The 14,613-nt window shown below is 49.3% G+C and overlaps 1 protein-coding gene across 1 annotated transcript; it reads right to left on the bottom strand.

Annotated features, from left to right (window-relative positions):
- Nucleotides 1-295: 295 nt before the first annotated feature.
- Nucleotides 296-8,713, bottom strand: AQP10 (aquaporin 10). The gene is made up of 6 exons (XM_063146256.1): nucleotides 8,592-8,713; nucleotides 4,375-4,501; nucleotides 3,542-3,679; nucleotides 1,842-1,960; nucleotides 960-1,177; nucleotides 296-575 (listed from the first exon to the last, which is right to left on the bottom strand). The coding sequence occupies exons 1-6, from the start codon at nucleotides 8,694-8,696 to the stop codon at nucleotides 296-298; spliced, it is 987 nt and encodes a 328-aa protein (XP_063002326.1). The 5' UTR covers nucleotides 8,697-8,713.
- Nucleotides 8,714-14,613: the final 5,900 nt, after the last annotated feature.

Below are 14,613 nucleotides of genomic sequence, written 5' to 3'. Positions count from 1 at the left end.
CTGAATGTGTTGATGGGCAGAGCCTTGGCAGGATTTTGGGCAGGGTGGGGGCTCTCCCACTGACCTACGGCCCCTTCCGTGAACCAAAGAGCCTCCACCTAGACTCGGCACCCAGCAAAAGCTTCCGGAGTGGCTGTTCCACAGGAAAGGACCCATCGCCAAAAAGTCCCCGTCTCCTTCTGCCAACACACATCCTCCGTGCCGATCATGACCTTAGCAACATCAGCTCCACCCCATGGATAAGAACAGAAGGGAGTGAGGGTAGAGTCACTGCATTCTCCCCACCTCTCCGGCCTCAACTCGAATTGGCCGATTTCCATTGGCCAGGCTTGCCAGCCGGGACGGCCTCCGTGCTTTCGTCTTTCCAGGACTCGGCGTACACGTTCACGGCATAAACTGGGATTTCTATCTCCTTCTCCATTCTTGGGTGAGGCTTCTCGGTGGACAGGTCCTCCTCCGCCTCGTCCTGAGCTGGCGGGTGGTGAAACTCAACCCCAAACTGGTATATGGCCGTCCCGGTTGCTGCTCCCACCATCGGGGCCACCACAGGCACCCACCACCAGTAATTTCCAGCACTGGAAAGAGAAATCAAGATGACACTGAAAGGCACAAGACAAGGCAGGTGGCGATTTCTGCGGGTTTGCGCCCTGCAACATCTCTGCAGGGCGGCGATCCTTCCTTTTATTTCCAATGCCAGGGATGAGGTGCCCCACCCTCTTTTGTATCGGGTCAAGAGGGCAGGGCTCCTGCAGCTTTCACGGCTGCGACGAAGAGGGGATTTCACCCGGTGCTGCATGCGTACGAAGTACGAAGGACACCTGCTGGAATCCCCTTTTCAATGCAAAGGTTAAAGATGCAGGAGCCCTGTCCTCCTTTCCATATCATTCCAAGAGAAGTTGAGTTCGGGAGGCATTTGATCCATTTAATATAGATTTAAAAAAGGAAATGAACAAACCCACCTGAACACCTGGGGGCCCCAGCCGGCCACGTAGGTGAAGAGCCGCGGGCCCAAGTCCCTAGCTGGGTTGATGGCACAGCTGCAGTTGGCTCCCATGGCCAGACTGAGCATCAGGACCAGCAAGCCCACGCCCAACGGCTGCAGCCCTGGTGGCATGCTCTTGTTGCGGGAGTCCAGGAGGGCCAGGATGCTCAAAACCAGCATCCCCGTCCCCAACGTCTGTTCAGGATGAAACAGTCAGCTTAGTACGCAGGCCAAGAGCCACACCCTCACCTGCTGGGGCTCCCCATTCGGCCACACCTCCTTCCCCTATAGCCCCACCCCTTTCCTCCAACCACCAATCCTTTTGTAGCCCGGCATGGTTTGGGTGACCACGGGATTAACCCTTAAACCTGCGTGCCAAAAGGAACACAAAAGCAGGAGTTCTCCTTTGAGCACCCCTCTGTCCTTGGTGGTGGCTGCTGGCCGGATGCTTTGAGGAACCCCCACAAGCAGGGCTAGACGGCAAGTGCTGTTTTCAGCCATCCCCTACGCCCCCCCCCCAGCAACTGGCACCGAGACTCAGATAGACTGCATCTGAACATGGGGTTTCTCTTTCAAGGATCACAGTAAATAGCTGCCGATGTTAACTACGCCCTGCAAATGTAGCTCACAAAGAACGTAAGGTGCTTCCCAGGTGTGTTGGACTTCAACTCCCATCAGCCCCCCAGCCAGCATGGCCAGTGCCCAAGGATGATGGGAGAGGTACTCCAGCAGCATCTGGGGCATCACAGGTTTTGTTACATCCGTTCCGTTTGTGTTTCATAGCTGTTGTCAGCCATTGACAGAAAAGCTAAGACAAAAAGAACCCTATGCTGGCATCGACATTTCTGGCAGCCCCTACCTGGTCAAGGAAGCCGTTGCGTATCGACAGGTAGGGAGCTGGGTAGGTGGCAAAGATGGAGGCAGTTTCACGCGGACCGGTGACTGCCAGGGTCCCATTGCTATAGCTCTGGATAGCATCTGTGGAGAGAGAAAAACCAGCAGTATTGAGGCTTGGCAGGAAAGGAAAGGGTTAACAGACCCCCCCTTGCCTTTCTCCCAGGAAGCACGCCACCCTATGCCAGAGATGTGCACATGGAATGGAATGAGGTGGTAGAGTCCTGACATAGTAGACTATACCGCTTTGGACTGCAGGAGGGAGAGTATAACACACTTGAATGTGCCACTGCATTTAAAAAACAAACAACCCACCAAAACTCTCCCTGAGCAATCTACTCGCTTTGCAACTAGAAAGCTAGCACTGCAGGTTTCTCCTTGAAGTGCTGCTTGCCTACTTGCAAGGATGTTGTTTGGGTTTTAACACAGGGAAGTTTTCCAAAATGGCACAGGCCAACCCACCGCTCTCCTTCTGCTGCCATGTGTCGATCCAACTCGACCTGCAGTGGACTGGATCCAAAATTACATTCCTGGCTGCGAAGAAGGACCCAAAGGGCAGGAGCTATGATTCTGGAACGCTCCATCAGAGAATTTAAGCAGTGGAAGGGACCTCAGAGGTCAGGTAGTCCAACCCCAGCCCCAACCCTGTTCGCTGCAGTTATTTTGCAAGTATAGCATCCTTCAGAGGTGGCTACAGAGTAGCTAGAGCTTGAAGATCTCTGCCAAATCTTAAAGATCTCTCATCGCCTCCTGAGGCTGCCTATTCCACTGTCAAAATCGAACAGCTTTCCCCCCGTTAGGAAGTTCCTCCTAATGTTTAGCCTAAATCTGTTTCGCTGCAGCTTTCCACGCACTGGTTCTCACTCATCCTGGCCTCTAGAATGACCGGGCACAAGCCTGTTCCGTCTTCCGGAGCACAGCCCTTCACGTATTTGAACACAGCCGCCCTTAATCCAGAGCAGATCTTATGTATTGTTGATCCGGAACTGCTTTCGTTTTCGAGCATATCCTGAGAAAACGCTATTGGGAGCGAGTAGCTAACATGGTCACCATTGATGTTTCAGCTCTCTTTCCTGGACGCCACTTGCCTCTAGAGCAGGGGTGTTGAACATGTGGCTCGTGAGCCCCACCTCTTCCACCAGCTTTTCCCAATCTAAATAGTTGAAATGCCTCTCCTAAGACTTACTGATGGGCAGTAACAGCCTTAAGTTCCAATGTGCTAGTATTCTTGGGCTCCTCCCCCTCTGCCTTTAGCCCCGCCCACCTCTGGAATTCAGCCCCCCCCCCCCCCTGAGAGTTTCTCCAAAATGGAACGCAGCTTTCGGCCAAAAGAGGTTCCACACTTCTGCGGTGCTGCGTAGGCACACAAGAAACACTTCACGTGCCGTGCCATGCTCCGGGCGGCTGTTCCACACCCCGCAGAGGTATGTTTCCAGGTGTCAATAACGGCACGTCGGCCAATTATTGTCGTCAAGTGCATCTTCAGCACAAAGAACAAAGAGATTCCTGGCCATTACGTCGGACGCAGGTGAGCAGCTGCGGAGTAAAGTGAACGCACCCAGGCGGTGAAGGGCTAAGAGCGGATCTTGTGAGGCGGTCCCAGAGTTTGACCAGATGCACCCCCTGCCTGATTTCCGCTCGTGAAATGTAGGAGGACAACGTTACCATAGTACAGAGCGTAGACGGCGCTGGCGCCTATAAAAGAGCCCAGGATCTGAATGGCCCCATAGATTGGCATCTTCCACCATGGGAATTGACCTAGCAGACACATGGCTAGCGAGAAGGCCGGGTTCAAATGCCCTCCTGTGTGAGAGAGAGACAGAGACAGAGACACACAGAGAAAAAATGTTATAAGAGCAACAACACAGGTCTCCAAGTATCTGCTCCAGATTTGGGGATGGGTCCTAATTGCCCATTTTGGATCAAGTCACCCCAAAATCCTTTCCAATATACTGTTGCTGGGAAAACCTCTTTCCCTCCAACTAGCTCAGGGGGATCGGGGGGGGGGGGGGGCAGAGGATGCCAGGATCCCTGCTAATAAAAACATCCTGGCGCTCCAATCTGACAAAACCTGGTTCCGCTACACCGCTAATCCCTTTTTAAAAAAATTCCAAAGAGGGAAACTTGGGGCCAAAAAAGGTGCAGTCAAGAACACAAAAAGAAGACCCTGCGGGATCTAACCAAGGGGTCATCTCTAACCCAGCCCTGTGTCTCCATCCGTGGCCAGCAGCCAGATGCCCCAGGGAACGCTCACTGTTGTTTGAGGCCAGTGTCTGGGCCTTGAAGAGGTAGGCTGAGTCTGAACGTGGAGGTTTTGTCTTGCTGCCCTGTTTCCTAGCCACTGATTGCCAGCATGGGGCAATGGAGTCACATGCTGGGGAAACCCAGGGGCTAAGGTCGGCTGAGATAAGCGTGCCAGAGGAGATAAAGGGACCTGCAAATCTCTGGCACAAAACTCTCTTTCCTGGGACACCAAACCATGCCCTCTCCTTTCTCACCTGAGACGCCGCCCGAGACGTGGATTGCCAGCATCACAGCGATGCCGGAAACCAGGGCTGAACTCATGTAGCCTCCCTTTGTCCCTTCGCTGGTGACAGACTGCGCAGTTCCGCTCAGCGTTAACACCTGGGAGGGCGGAATGGGTGGGCAGGGAGGCAGAGGGAGAATCTGCGTGAATCTGCGTGAATCACTGCCATGGCCCCCCCTTCCACATCTGCCCCAAGTGTCCCACCCTCTTGTATGGTGAGTTTGCAACCACTTCCTCGGGACAACAAACACGGACCTTCAAATCTTCCAGTGCTTGTAAACAAAGGTAGACATTGACCAAACATGGAGGTTCTGTTCCAAACAATCATGAGAACCCTGCTGGATCAAGTTTGTGGTGCATTTTGGGGACTTTGCCCCATTCCTTTTTTTCATTAGGCCTGCCCCCCGCCCCCCCCCCCCCGAAACTGAATTCAGTCCTTGGGCAAAGCATGAGAAGGTGCCCCCCCACACACACTTCATTCTATGAATGGAAGGTCACTGGCCTGACAGTTGGATCATACTTTAACACTAGTGTTCTTCACCGCCTCTGAGGCAACATGGTAGTTTAGGGGGATCAGAAAAGGCTGTGTGAACATGCACACCCTTCTGTCTGGGGGTTTAAAAGCAACAGTTAGGAGTACTGCTGCCCAGCATCTGACGCCTGAGGCACTCGCCTTGCTCTGCCTAATGTTATGGCCAGCCCTGCTCTGTATCAGCACGGCCCTCAGACCCCATCGCAAGAACCTGGTGCAGGTCAGTTACTTCTGTCTACATGGCGTGGTCTTCTGTTTCTGTTTTCTGTGTACCAGGGGATTCTAAGCCCTTTCAGCCCAGGGGCCAAATTAAATTTCAGAGAAAGCTGTGTACATTTTTTTAAAAATAAAAAACATGGCTGGATGAGATGGGAATTGGACAAAAGTGGGTTAGGATGGAATCCATGCAAAGCTGACGTGGACCAGAAGGGGCTTCTGACCGAATGTGAGATTGACATGGACTGAAAAGGGTTGTGATCAAATACATGTGAAACTGATGTAGATTGGAAGGAGTTTATGACTGAATGCATGTGAAACTGACACGGCCCAGATGCAGATGGAGCCACCCGCCCCTGGAAGTCAGTCCCACTGAAATCAATGGCGCTTACTTCTGAGTAAATATGGCGAGGATAAGCTCAGCGAAGCGCCGTTTCAAACGCCAGCCGATCTGGAAGTGGGATCCAACCTCCCAGTCGCATCAGGGCATCTTCAAAGCGAGGACCTGTTGCACGTCTGGCTGATTTCACAACCCGTGGAAGGCGCAAAACAAACCTTTGGGACCTTGAACTTTGTCTCTCTGGATCCCGCTGCTGGGTCAGCTGCAATTAAGCATGACTCCCCGTAGCCACGAAGACGGTGCAAGCGTTCAGAGGAAGGTATCAAAGCGTGACCAGTAAGCAACTGGCGCTGATGGTTCTACTGCACAGAGAACACCTCCTCTGCATGGAGGACTCTTCAGCCCAAATCCAGTTTAAAGCTGAAGAGCCATCCAAAGACTGGCCAGGAGCCTCACAGCTGCCATCTCCAGTTAGCTCCTGAAGAGACACACAGTGTCTCTCTGTTTATCTCCAAGTTTCACCCTAAGGAGGTTCGCTTGGCCCCTACATTATATGCTTTTAGGCACCAGGTGAAGACCTTTTTATTCTCCCAGCATTTTAACAGTCTAGAAATAGATTTTAACTTGGTGTTTTAAATTTGTAATTTTGCATTGCTGCTGTTTTGATCTGGTTGAGCTTTTATATTGTATTTTATATTATGGTTTTATACTGTTGTTTTATACTTTGAATGTTTCTAATTTTTGTGAACCGCCCAGAGAGCTCCGGCTATTGGGCGGTATAGAAATGTAATAAATAAATAAATAAAGGTCTGTCTATCTTTTTATTTGAAAATGTGCATAATCTCCACCTTCATCTCAAAAAGGATTTCAGAGTGGTGTACCCAAAATGACCTAAAAACAATGTAATATGACAAAAACAATCTAAAATCTAGCCATCGCTTGGAATTCTAGCAGCTGAATTCTGTACTAGTTGACACTTCTGGCCCATTTTCATGAGAAATGGCTGGGGTGGATAGAAAGCATTTCAGATCACCAGTTATGTGTGTGCAGAGGGGAGATTCTCATGCCTGAACGCTTCTCTATTCCCCCAAAACCCCACACCTCCTCCCTGCACTTAGACAACTAGGATGTCAGGAAGAAAGCTAGGTTAGAACCCTTTTCCCTGAAACACTAACCTTCTAAGAGCAAGGGTGTGTCTATTGCTATATCTATATTTACCACCTCGTTTTGGTTTTGGTTTTTGTGTGTGTGTGCCAATGTTTCACAAATGAAAACAGGCATCATCTTGAAATTTAGCGCCTTGATTTTTCACAAAACTGACCAGGCAGCTGCACATCGTGGAAGAAACGTCTCCTCCACCCGCCGTGTTCATTCATTGACTCTGAAATTGGCCTTTCCTCTACCAATTTAAAAAGCCAACAGAGTGTTTGTTCTGTTGGTTAAAGATATACTAAGAAAGAAAGAAAGAAAGAAAGAAAGAAAGAAAGAAAGAAAGAAAGAAAGAGGGGGAAACCTGAATTGTCCTACACCTACAGGATAGGTTCTTGGCAGTTCAAAATAAACCTCAGCAGCTGCAGAGTGTGAAAACCCACGCCGTGGATGCAAAGCTGTTCACATCAGCCACACACAGGTCATGCACACGTCTTGACCTCCATGCTTGCTGCACAGTGCCTGTGTGCTTCTGCACGTCCTTTATGTGTATGTGCGCTGGAGAGAAGGTGCACGCCTTCTGCACTCGAGAGTTTCCGCTCCTCAAGACCCCGGAGAGAGAATAACTACGCTACTTATTCTCACTAATGGCGTCTTCAGAAGGTCGCTCCAAGAAAAAACGGGAAGCAGCAGAGACAGCGGCTTCCTCAGGCGAAGGAGCCAGAAAGCGGGAATTGTCTCTGATAAATGGGGCCTGCCACAGCGTAAGATCAGCCCAGAAACTCCCAAGCTGTTTAATATGCTCACGCAGGCAATTAAATTAATCGGAGTTCAGTTATCCTGGGCATAACACTTGAGTTGGGGATGAAACTGCTAGTCAGCAATTGCTTTGTAAAACTAAACCGACTGTAAAAGTGACAACCTGGGTGCTAGCGGAATAATCTACATTTCAGTTTAACGGGGTGGGTGGGTTCCTGCTTGACCACCTCCCCGTCTCCGCATGGCTCTCGAATCTCAGAAACTCAGAGGGGAGCTTGACCTTCTGTGATGCTTTCATTGAGCTACAGTTTTCCTAACAGGCCATGATTTGGCTCAAACTGGAAGGGGTCCGAGGGGCGAGCTTGTGGATTTCTTTATTAAGACCCCCCTCTATCAAAATTTGAGCACAGACTTTTCCATCCCTGCCCCAATGCTGTTGCTTTTTTGTTGAATCAGAAACCCCAAACCCAGTACCCTGCCTCTGACAGTGGCCAGCCAGCCGGTGGTGGGCAGCTCACGCGAAGAACACGACAGCAACCTTTCCTTGTCATTTGACCTCGACCTCTGGCATTGGTGGTAAACTGTTCCTATCCGTGGAGGTTCCATCCATTTAGCCGTCATGGCTAATAAGAACATAACTGCCTCGCTGAATTGGACCAGGACCCATTAAGCCCACAATCCTGTCTCCAGTGGGGTGGTGGGGGAGGGCTGTTTAGCAGAGAGTCCCTGTTTCACATGCCAAAGGTCCCTGGTTCAATCTCTGGTGTTTGAAACCCTGGAGAGGCACACTAGATGGATCAAGGGTCTGAGGCCCCTCCCTGCTTCCCTTTATAAATCAGCACTTTATTCAGAACCAGGAGGACTAGAATCTTTCCTTGTTTGGATTCAGAACCAGGACAATTAGAATCTTCCTCTGTTTTAGAGAAAGCTCAGTAGCAGAGGCCATGTTTTGCATGCCAAAAGTCCCAGGTTCTCCAGGTAAGACTGGGAAAGTCTCCAAACAAAATACCCGCAGGGCTGCTGCCAGTCAGTACAGACAATACCAGGTTGGAAGAAGAAGCTGCCCGTGTTGCTAGATCTTACCACGGCGTGCTGTCTCTTCAGCCCCTCTCTGTTCCTCGTTCCCATGGCTTTGGACACACACCCCCTCCCTGCCAAACGACAGACCAGAGGAAACCCCCTCCCGACTCACGATCAAGACGAACACCCCCAGGAATTCCGCGATGCATTGCCGAGCCAAGGGGCTGCGAAGGCGGAGGGCGGTCCGGGTCTTGGCTAAGAAACGGGAGTAAATCATCGCCAACCCGGGCCCAGAGGAGATGCAGGCGCTGCAAGGGAACGGAGCCTCCAAAGGGCAGCTTAGAGATATATACGTATCGGCACGCAAGTGCTGACCGATCGCTACCAGTGATAACTAATTATTCCGTGCTGGTTAATTGCCTGAAGAAGTTATGTAAAGGCAAAAGGGCACACACGCTTCCGGCGTGATCAGGAGCGTGGCCAAGGTATGCCACCCACTTGTCTCTCGATGCTGGAATTATGACCCTTGTAGCCAACCGGAGGGAATAGGCAGCCTGGGCGGATGCTGCCGGGCGGTGAGGCTCTGCTTGAGTTTTGCACGTGAAAAACTCGTAACGAGCATCGCCAGAGAAAACGCCCTCGGCCAAGTGGATTTGCCCACGCAGGTGTGGATGTGCTCCGTGACTCAATGCTTGGCGGCACACGGATCCGCCCACGTGCGGAGTTGGGCAAGGATGCCCTTCCCTTCCAGTGGTGTGCCTGTGTGAATGGTGTAATGTGCACTGCACACGTGTGTCCTTGTCACGGGTGTACACGACACACATGCAAAGAGAACGAAAAAGCACAGCCCGGGCCCAATCGTAGAGCCTCAACCACCAACGTCATGGTATAAAACAAAATGGCCGCACTCAGGCCAAGACAAGCGCCAACTGCCTGCAACCGAAACATCATTTTTCTTCCCAAATGGAGGAATTACTGAAAAACCTTGGTACCAGTAAACGAACAGCAGCAGCAGCAAAAAACCTTGGGTTCCCCTGACTCTGCAAATATCACCCTCTTGTGTTTGGGTGATGCTGTTTTGGCTGAGGAAGCAACAAAACAGCCTGCATACCCAAGCATCTGAGACAGGAGGGAGCAATAATACACTCTTGACCGAATTTGGAAAATTGCACACGCTCCCAATAGGCTGGAAAGTCAGAGATGAAAAGCAGCCATAAAGGCAGGTGCTGTTTTTGCCCCAGTGTTCAGCCTGGCTCCAGAATGATAAAAAGAAAAGAGTCCTTGTGTTTCCTTCGTTCCCAATTCCATTTGCATAAATTACCTGGGTTGCGCGAATTTTCCCTGTAGACTGAATCAGCTTGGCTTTATTCTATGGGGGAAAGTTGCAGAAATTTGCACAAATTTGGGGAAACTTGGGCAAAACTCTCATTTGATCACTGCTTGGTTTGCACACATTTCTTTTTCGTGCAGAGTGAGCAGTGAGTCCGAAGACGGGCCAGAATTGGGCATGAGGCAAGCCTTTCAGATATCTCAGCCTGGCTGCTTCATCGTCGTTTGAAACTTAACATGGCAAAGACTGAATTGCTTGTTTTTCCTCCTAAACCTTCTCCTCACCTCTCATTCTCTCTTACTGTCAACGATGTCACGCTTACTCCGGTCAAGGAAGCTCGTAGTCTTGGCTTTATATTTGACTCCTCACTCTCCTTTACTCCTCACATCGAGGCAGTAGCTAAATCCTGTCGTTTCTTCCTATATAATATTGCCAGGATTCGACCATTTTTGTCTGTCTCTTCTGCCAAGACTCTCGTTCACGCACTGGTTATCTCTCGGCTGGACTACTGCAACCTTCTTCTCTCTGGCCTTCCTTCGTCTCACATCAGTCCGCTGGTCTCTGTCCACCACTCTGCCGCTAAGATCATCTTCCTGGCCTGCCGCTCTGACCATGTCACTCCACTTCTGAAATCTCTTCATTGGCTTCCAATTCACTCCAGAATCCAATATAAACTTCTCCTGCTGACCTTCAAAGCTCTTCACGGTCTAGCTCCTGCCTATCTCTCCTCTCTCATCTCACACTATTGCCCCGCTCGGGCTCTCCGCTCCTCTGATGCCATGCTTCTCGCCTGCCCAAGGACCTCCACTTCCCTTACTCGGCTTCGTCCTTTTTCCTCTGCTGCCCCTTACGCCTGGAATGCTCTTCCAGAACATTTGAGAACTACAAGTTCAATCGCAGCTTTTAAAGCTCAACTAAAAACTTTTCTTTTTCCTAAAGCTTTTAAAACTTGATGTTGTGCAGACTTTATACTGTTAGTTTTACCCTACCCTGTGCCTGCTTACCCTACCCTGTACTTGTTTGCATTCTCTTCCCCTCCTTATTGTTTTACTAGGATTTTATTAGATTGTAAGCCTATGCGGCAGAGTCTTGCTATTTACTGTTTTACTCTGTACAGCACCATGTACATTGATGGTGCTATATAAATAAATAATAATAATAATAATAATAATAATAATAATAATAATAATAATAATAATAATAAAATCCCGGCAGCCATGAATATCACTTGTTCACCCATCCCTAATCAAGGACAGGAATAGGAAAGATTATTGTGTTCAAAGTTCCACCAGCCAATCTGAACAGCCCTGTGAAGACTACTGACTCACTTCGGAGGCCATTTCAGAGCCCCTGAAATCACCCCGATTTGACTCGGGGGTTTTCAGAACTGAAGCAAGATTTATCCTCTCCCCCCACCCCCCAAAATGTCCCTTTATGACTACAGTAGTTTGTGCCCATAGTTTGATTAAAAAACAGATCCCCCATGATCTTACCTTTAAAATGCAGCTTGGCTTTCAGGGAGGAGGCAAGTTCCAGCAGCAGAGGTGGCCAGGGATGGAGAGGGAGGCAAGGCGAAGGAGGGAGGGGAGGGAGAGGAGTCCATTGGACTCACATGGACTCACGTCCGGCCTCGGGCGGGCAGAGTGGCACACCACCACCCGAGACCACTCTGAGGACTTCAGTACCGATCCATCTCGGCCTTGAGCCAACCTGGTATCAGGTCAAAACAGGCTGAATTAGCACACCTTGACTCTGATTTTGGGCTTCTGCCCAAGGTGGTGCACAGTGAATATACTGGGCTGCCCTCCTGTGGCCACTTCTGAGCACTGCAGTTTGCTGTTTGCAACAGCATAATTTACACCTTAGGTCTTACAGTGAGGTGGTTTCATATGGCCAACTCTGAGCCTAATTAAGACCTCTGAGCACCAATTGCCCAGTTAAGACTTCAGTGCTTATACTGGAGTGCCCTTTTCTGCCCAACCCAAACATTGCAACCCAGTTGCACAGTTAAAATATCAGGGATTATAGTGGGGAGGCAGAATGACTCTCCCATTTCATGAGTGCTAAGTTTGCTGGCTGGGGAATGCTGGGAGTTGTAGGACCTTCTTCTGGCTGTGGAATGCTGGGAGTTGTAGGACTTTCTTCTGGTTGGGGAATGCTAAGAGTTGTAAATGCTGCTTAAACTGGAGTGCCCTCCTGTGGCCAATTCTGAGCACAACGCCTGCTTATTTTAACAGCCCAGTTTAAACCTAGGGGCTTTACACCACAGTGCCCTCCTGTGGCCAATTCTGAATATTGCGCTTGCTAATTTGAATTACCCAGTTAAAACTTATGGGCATTTAGTCTGGGACATACCAGGACACAGCGACTTTAAACATTCTCCCCTTCCCTCAAATATCTTTTCTGACTGTATCTTCACTCATTGCAAGCTGCTGTTGTTGTTAACAGGGTTTGCTACTGGCCCCAGATCTGTTTCAAATTTGTTATGGCTAAAGCTCTACCTGAATCCTATCATGGTACAAAGTTTCATCTCTTTATCTTTAAAAATGACGTTTTTAAAAATAATAATTTTAAAACCTCAATTTCTAAAAAAATCCTAAAAAATCAATGGATGAATGGATCTGTTTCAAATTTGGTGTGGCTAAAGCTCTACCTAAATCCTTTCATGGTGCAAAGTTTCATCTCTTTATCTTTAAAAATGACGATTTAAAAAATAATAATTTTAAAACCTCAATTTTTAAAAAATTCCTTAAAAATCAATGGATGAACGAATGTGTTTCAAATTTGGTATGACTAAAGCCCTTCCTAAGAGCTACCATTGTGCCAAGTTTCATGTCTTTATCTTAAAAAATGATGGAGTTATAAGCATTTTCCCCCTCCCGGATTAGCCATCAAAAACCTGGACACATCCGGGCAAATCTGGTCATATGGTCACCACAGTGCCATCCTGTGGCCATTCCTGAGCACTACAACTGCTTATTTTAATAGCCCAGTTAAAACCCATGGGTTTTGTACCACAGTGCCATCCTGTGGCCATTCCTGAGCACTGCGCCTGCTTATTTTAATAGCCCAGATTAAACCTACGGGTTTTGCACCACAGTGCCATCCTGTGGCTATTCCTGAGCACTGCGCCTGCTTATTTTAATAGTCCAGATTAAACCTACGGGTTTTGCACCACAGTGCCATCCTGTGGCTATTCCTGAGCACTACGCCTGCTTATTTTAATAGTCCAGATTAAACCTACGGGTTTTGCACCACAGTGCCATCCTGTGGCCATTCCTGAGCACTGCGCCTGCTTATTTTAATAGCCCAGTTAAAACCTACGGGTTTTGTACCACAGTGCCATCCTGTGGCCATTCCTGAGCACCGCGCCTGCTTATTTTAATAGCCCAGATTAAACCTACGGGTTTTGCACCACAGTGCCATCCTGTGGCCATTCCTGAGCACTACGCCTGCTTATTTTAATAGTCCAGATTAAACCTACGGGTTTTGCACCACAGTGCCATCCTGTGGCCATTCCTGAGCACTGCGCCTGCTTATTTTAATAGCCCAGTTAAAACCTACGGGTTTTGCACCACAGTGCCATCCTGTGGCCATTCCTGAGCACTGCGCCTGCTTATTTTAATAGCCCAGTTAAAACCTACGGGTTTTGCACCACAGTGCCATCCTGTGGCCATTCCTGAGCACTGCGCCTGCTTATTTTAATAGCCCAGTTAAAACCTATGGGTTTTGTACCACAGTGCCATCCTGTGGCCATTCCTGAGCACTGCGCCTGCTTATTTTAATAGCCCAGATTAAACCTACGGGTTTTGCACCACAGTGCCATCCTGTGGCCATTCCTGAGCACTGCGCCTGCTTATTTTAATAGCCCAGATTAAACCTACGGGTTTTGCACCACAGTGCCATCCTGTGGCCATTCCTGAGCACTGCGCCTGCTTATTTTAATAGCCCAGTTAAAACCTATGGGTTTTGTACCACAGTGCCATCCTGTGGCCATTCCTGAGCACTGCGCCTGCTTATTTTAATAGCCCAGTTAAAACCTATGGGTTTTGTACCACAGTGCCATCCTGTGGCCATTCCTGAGCACTGCGCCTGCTTATTTTAATAGCCCAGATTAAACCTACGCGTTTTGCACCACAGTGCCATCCTGTGGCCATTCCTGAGCACTACGCCTGCTTATTTTAATAGCCCAGTTAAAACCTACGGGTTTTGCACCACAGTGCCATCCTGTGGCCATTCCTGAGCACTGCGCCTGCTTATTTTAATAGCCCAGTTAAAACCTATGGGTTTTGTACCACAGTGCCATCATGTGGCCATTCCTGAGCACTGCGCCTGCTTATTTTAATAGCCCAGTTAAAACCTATGGGTTTTGTACCACAGTGCCATCATGTGGCCATTCCTGAGCACTGCGCCTGCTTATTTTAATAGCCCAGTTAAAACCTATGGGTTTTGCACCACAGTGCCATCCTGTGGCCATTCCTGAGCACTGCGCCTGCTTATTTTAATAGTCCAGATTAAACCTACGGGTTTTGCACCACAGTGCCATCCTGTGGCCATTCCTGAGCACTGCGCCTGCTTATTTTAATAGCCCAGTTAAAACCTATGGGTTTTGTACCACAGTGCCATCCTGTGGCCATTCCTGAGCACTACGCCTGCTTATTTTAATAGTCCAGATTAAACCTACGGGTTTTGCACCACAGTGCCATCCTGTGGCCATTCCTGAGCACTGCGCCTGCTTATTTTAATAGCCCAGTTAAAACCTACGGGTTTTGCACCACAGTGCCATCCTGTGGCCATTCCTGAGCACTGCGCCTGCTTATTTTAATAGCCCAGTTAAAACCTACGGGTTTTGCACCACAGTGCC

This window comes from Elgaria multicarinata, chromosome 21, assembly GCF_023053635.1.
Source record: "Elgaria multicarinata webbii isolate HBS135686 ecotype San Diego chromosome 21, rElgMul1.1.pri, whole genome shotgun sequence".
NCBI classification, from domain to species: Eukaryota; Metazoa; Chordata; class Lepidosauria; order Squamata; family Anguidae; genus Elgaria; species Elgaria multicarinata.
Note: the sequence above shows the minus strand (reverse complement) of the source record. Positions and strands in the feature narration are given on the sequence as shown.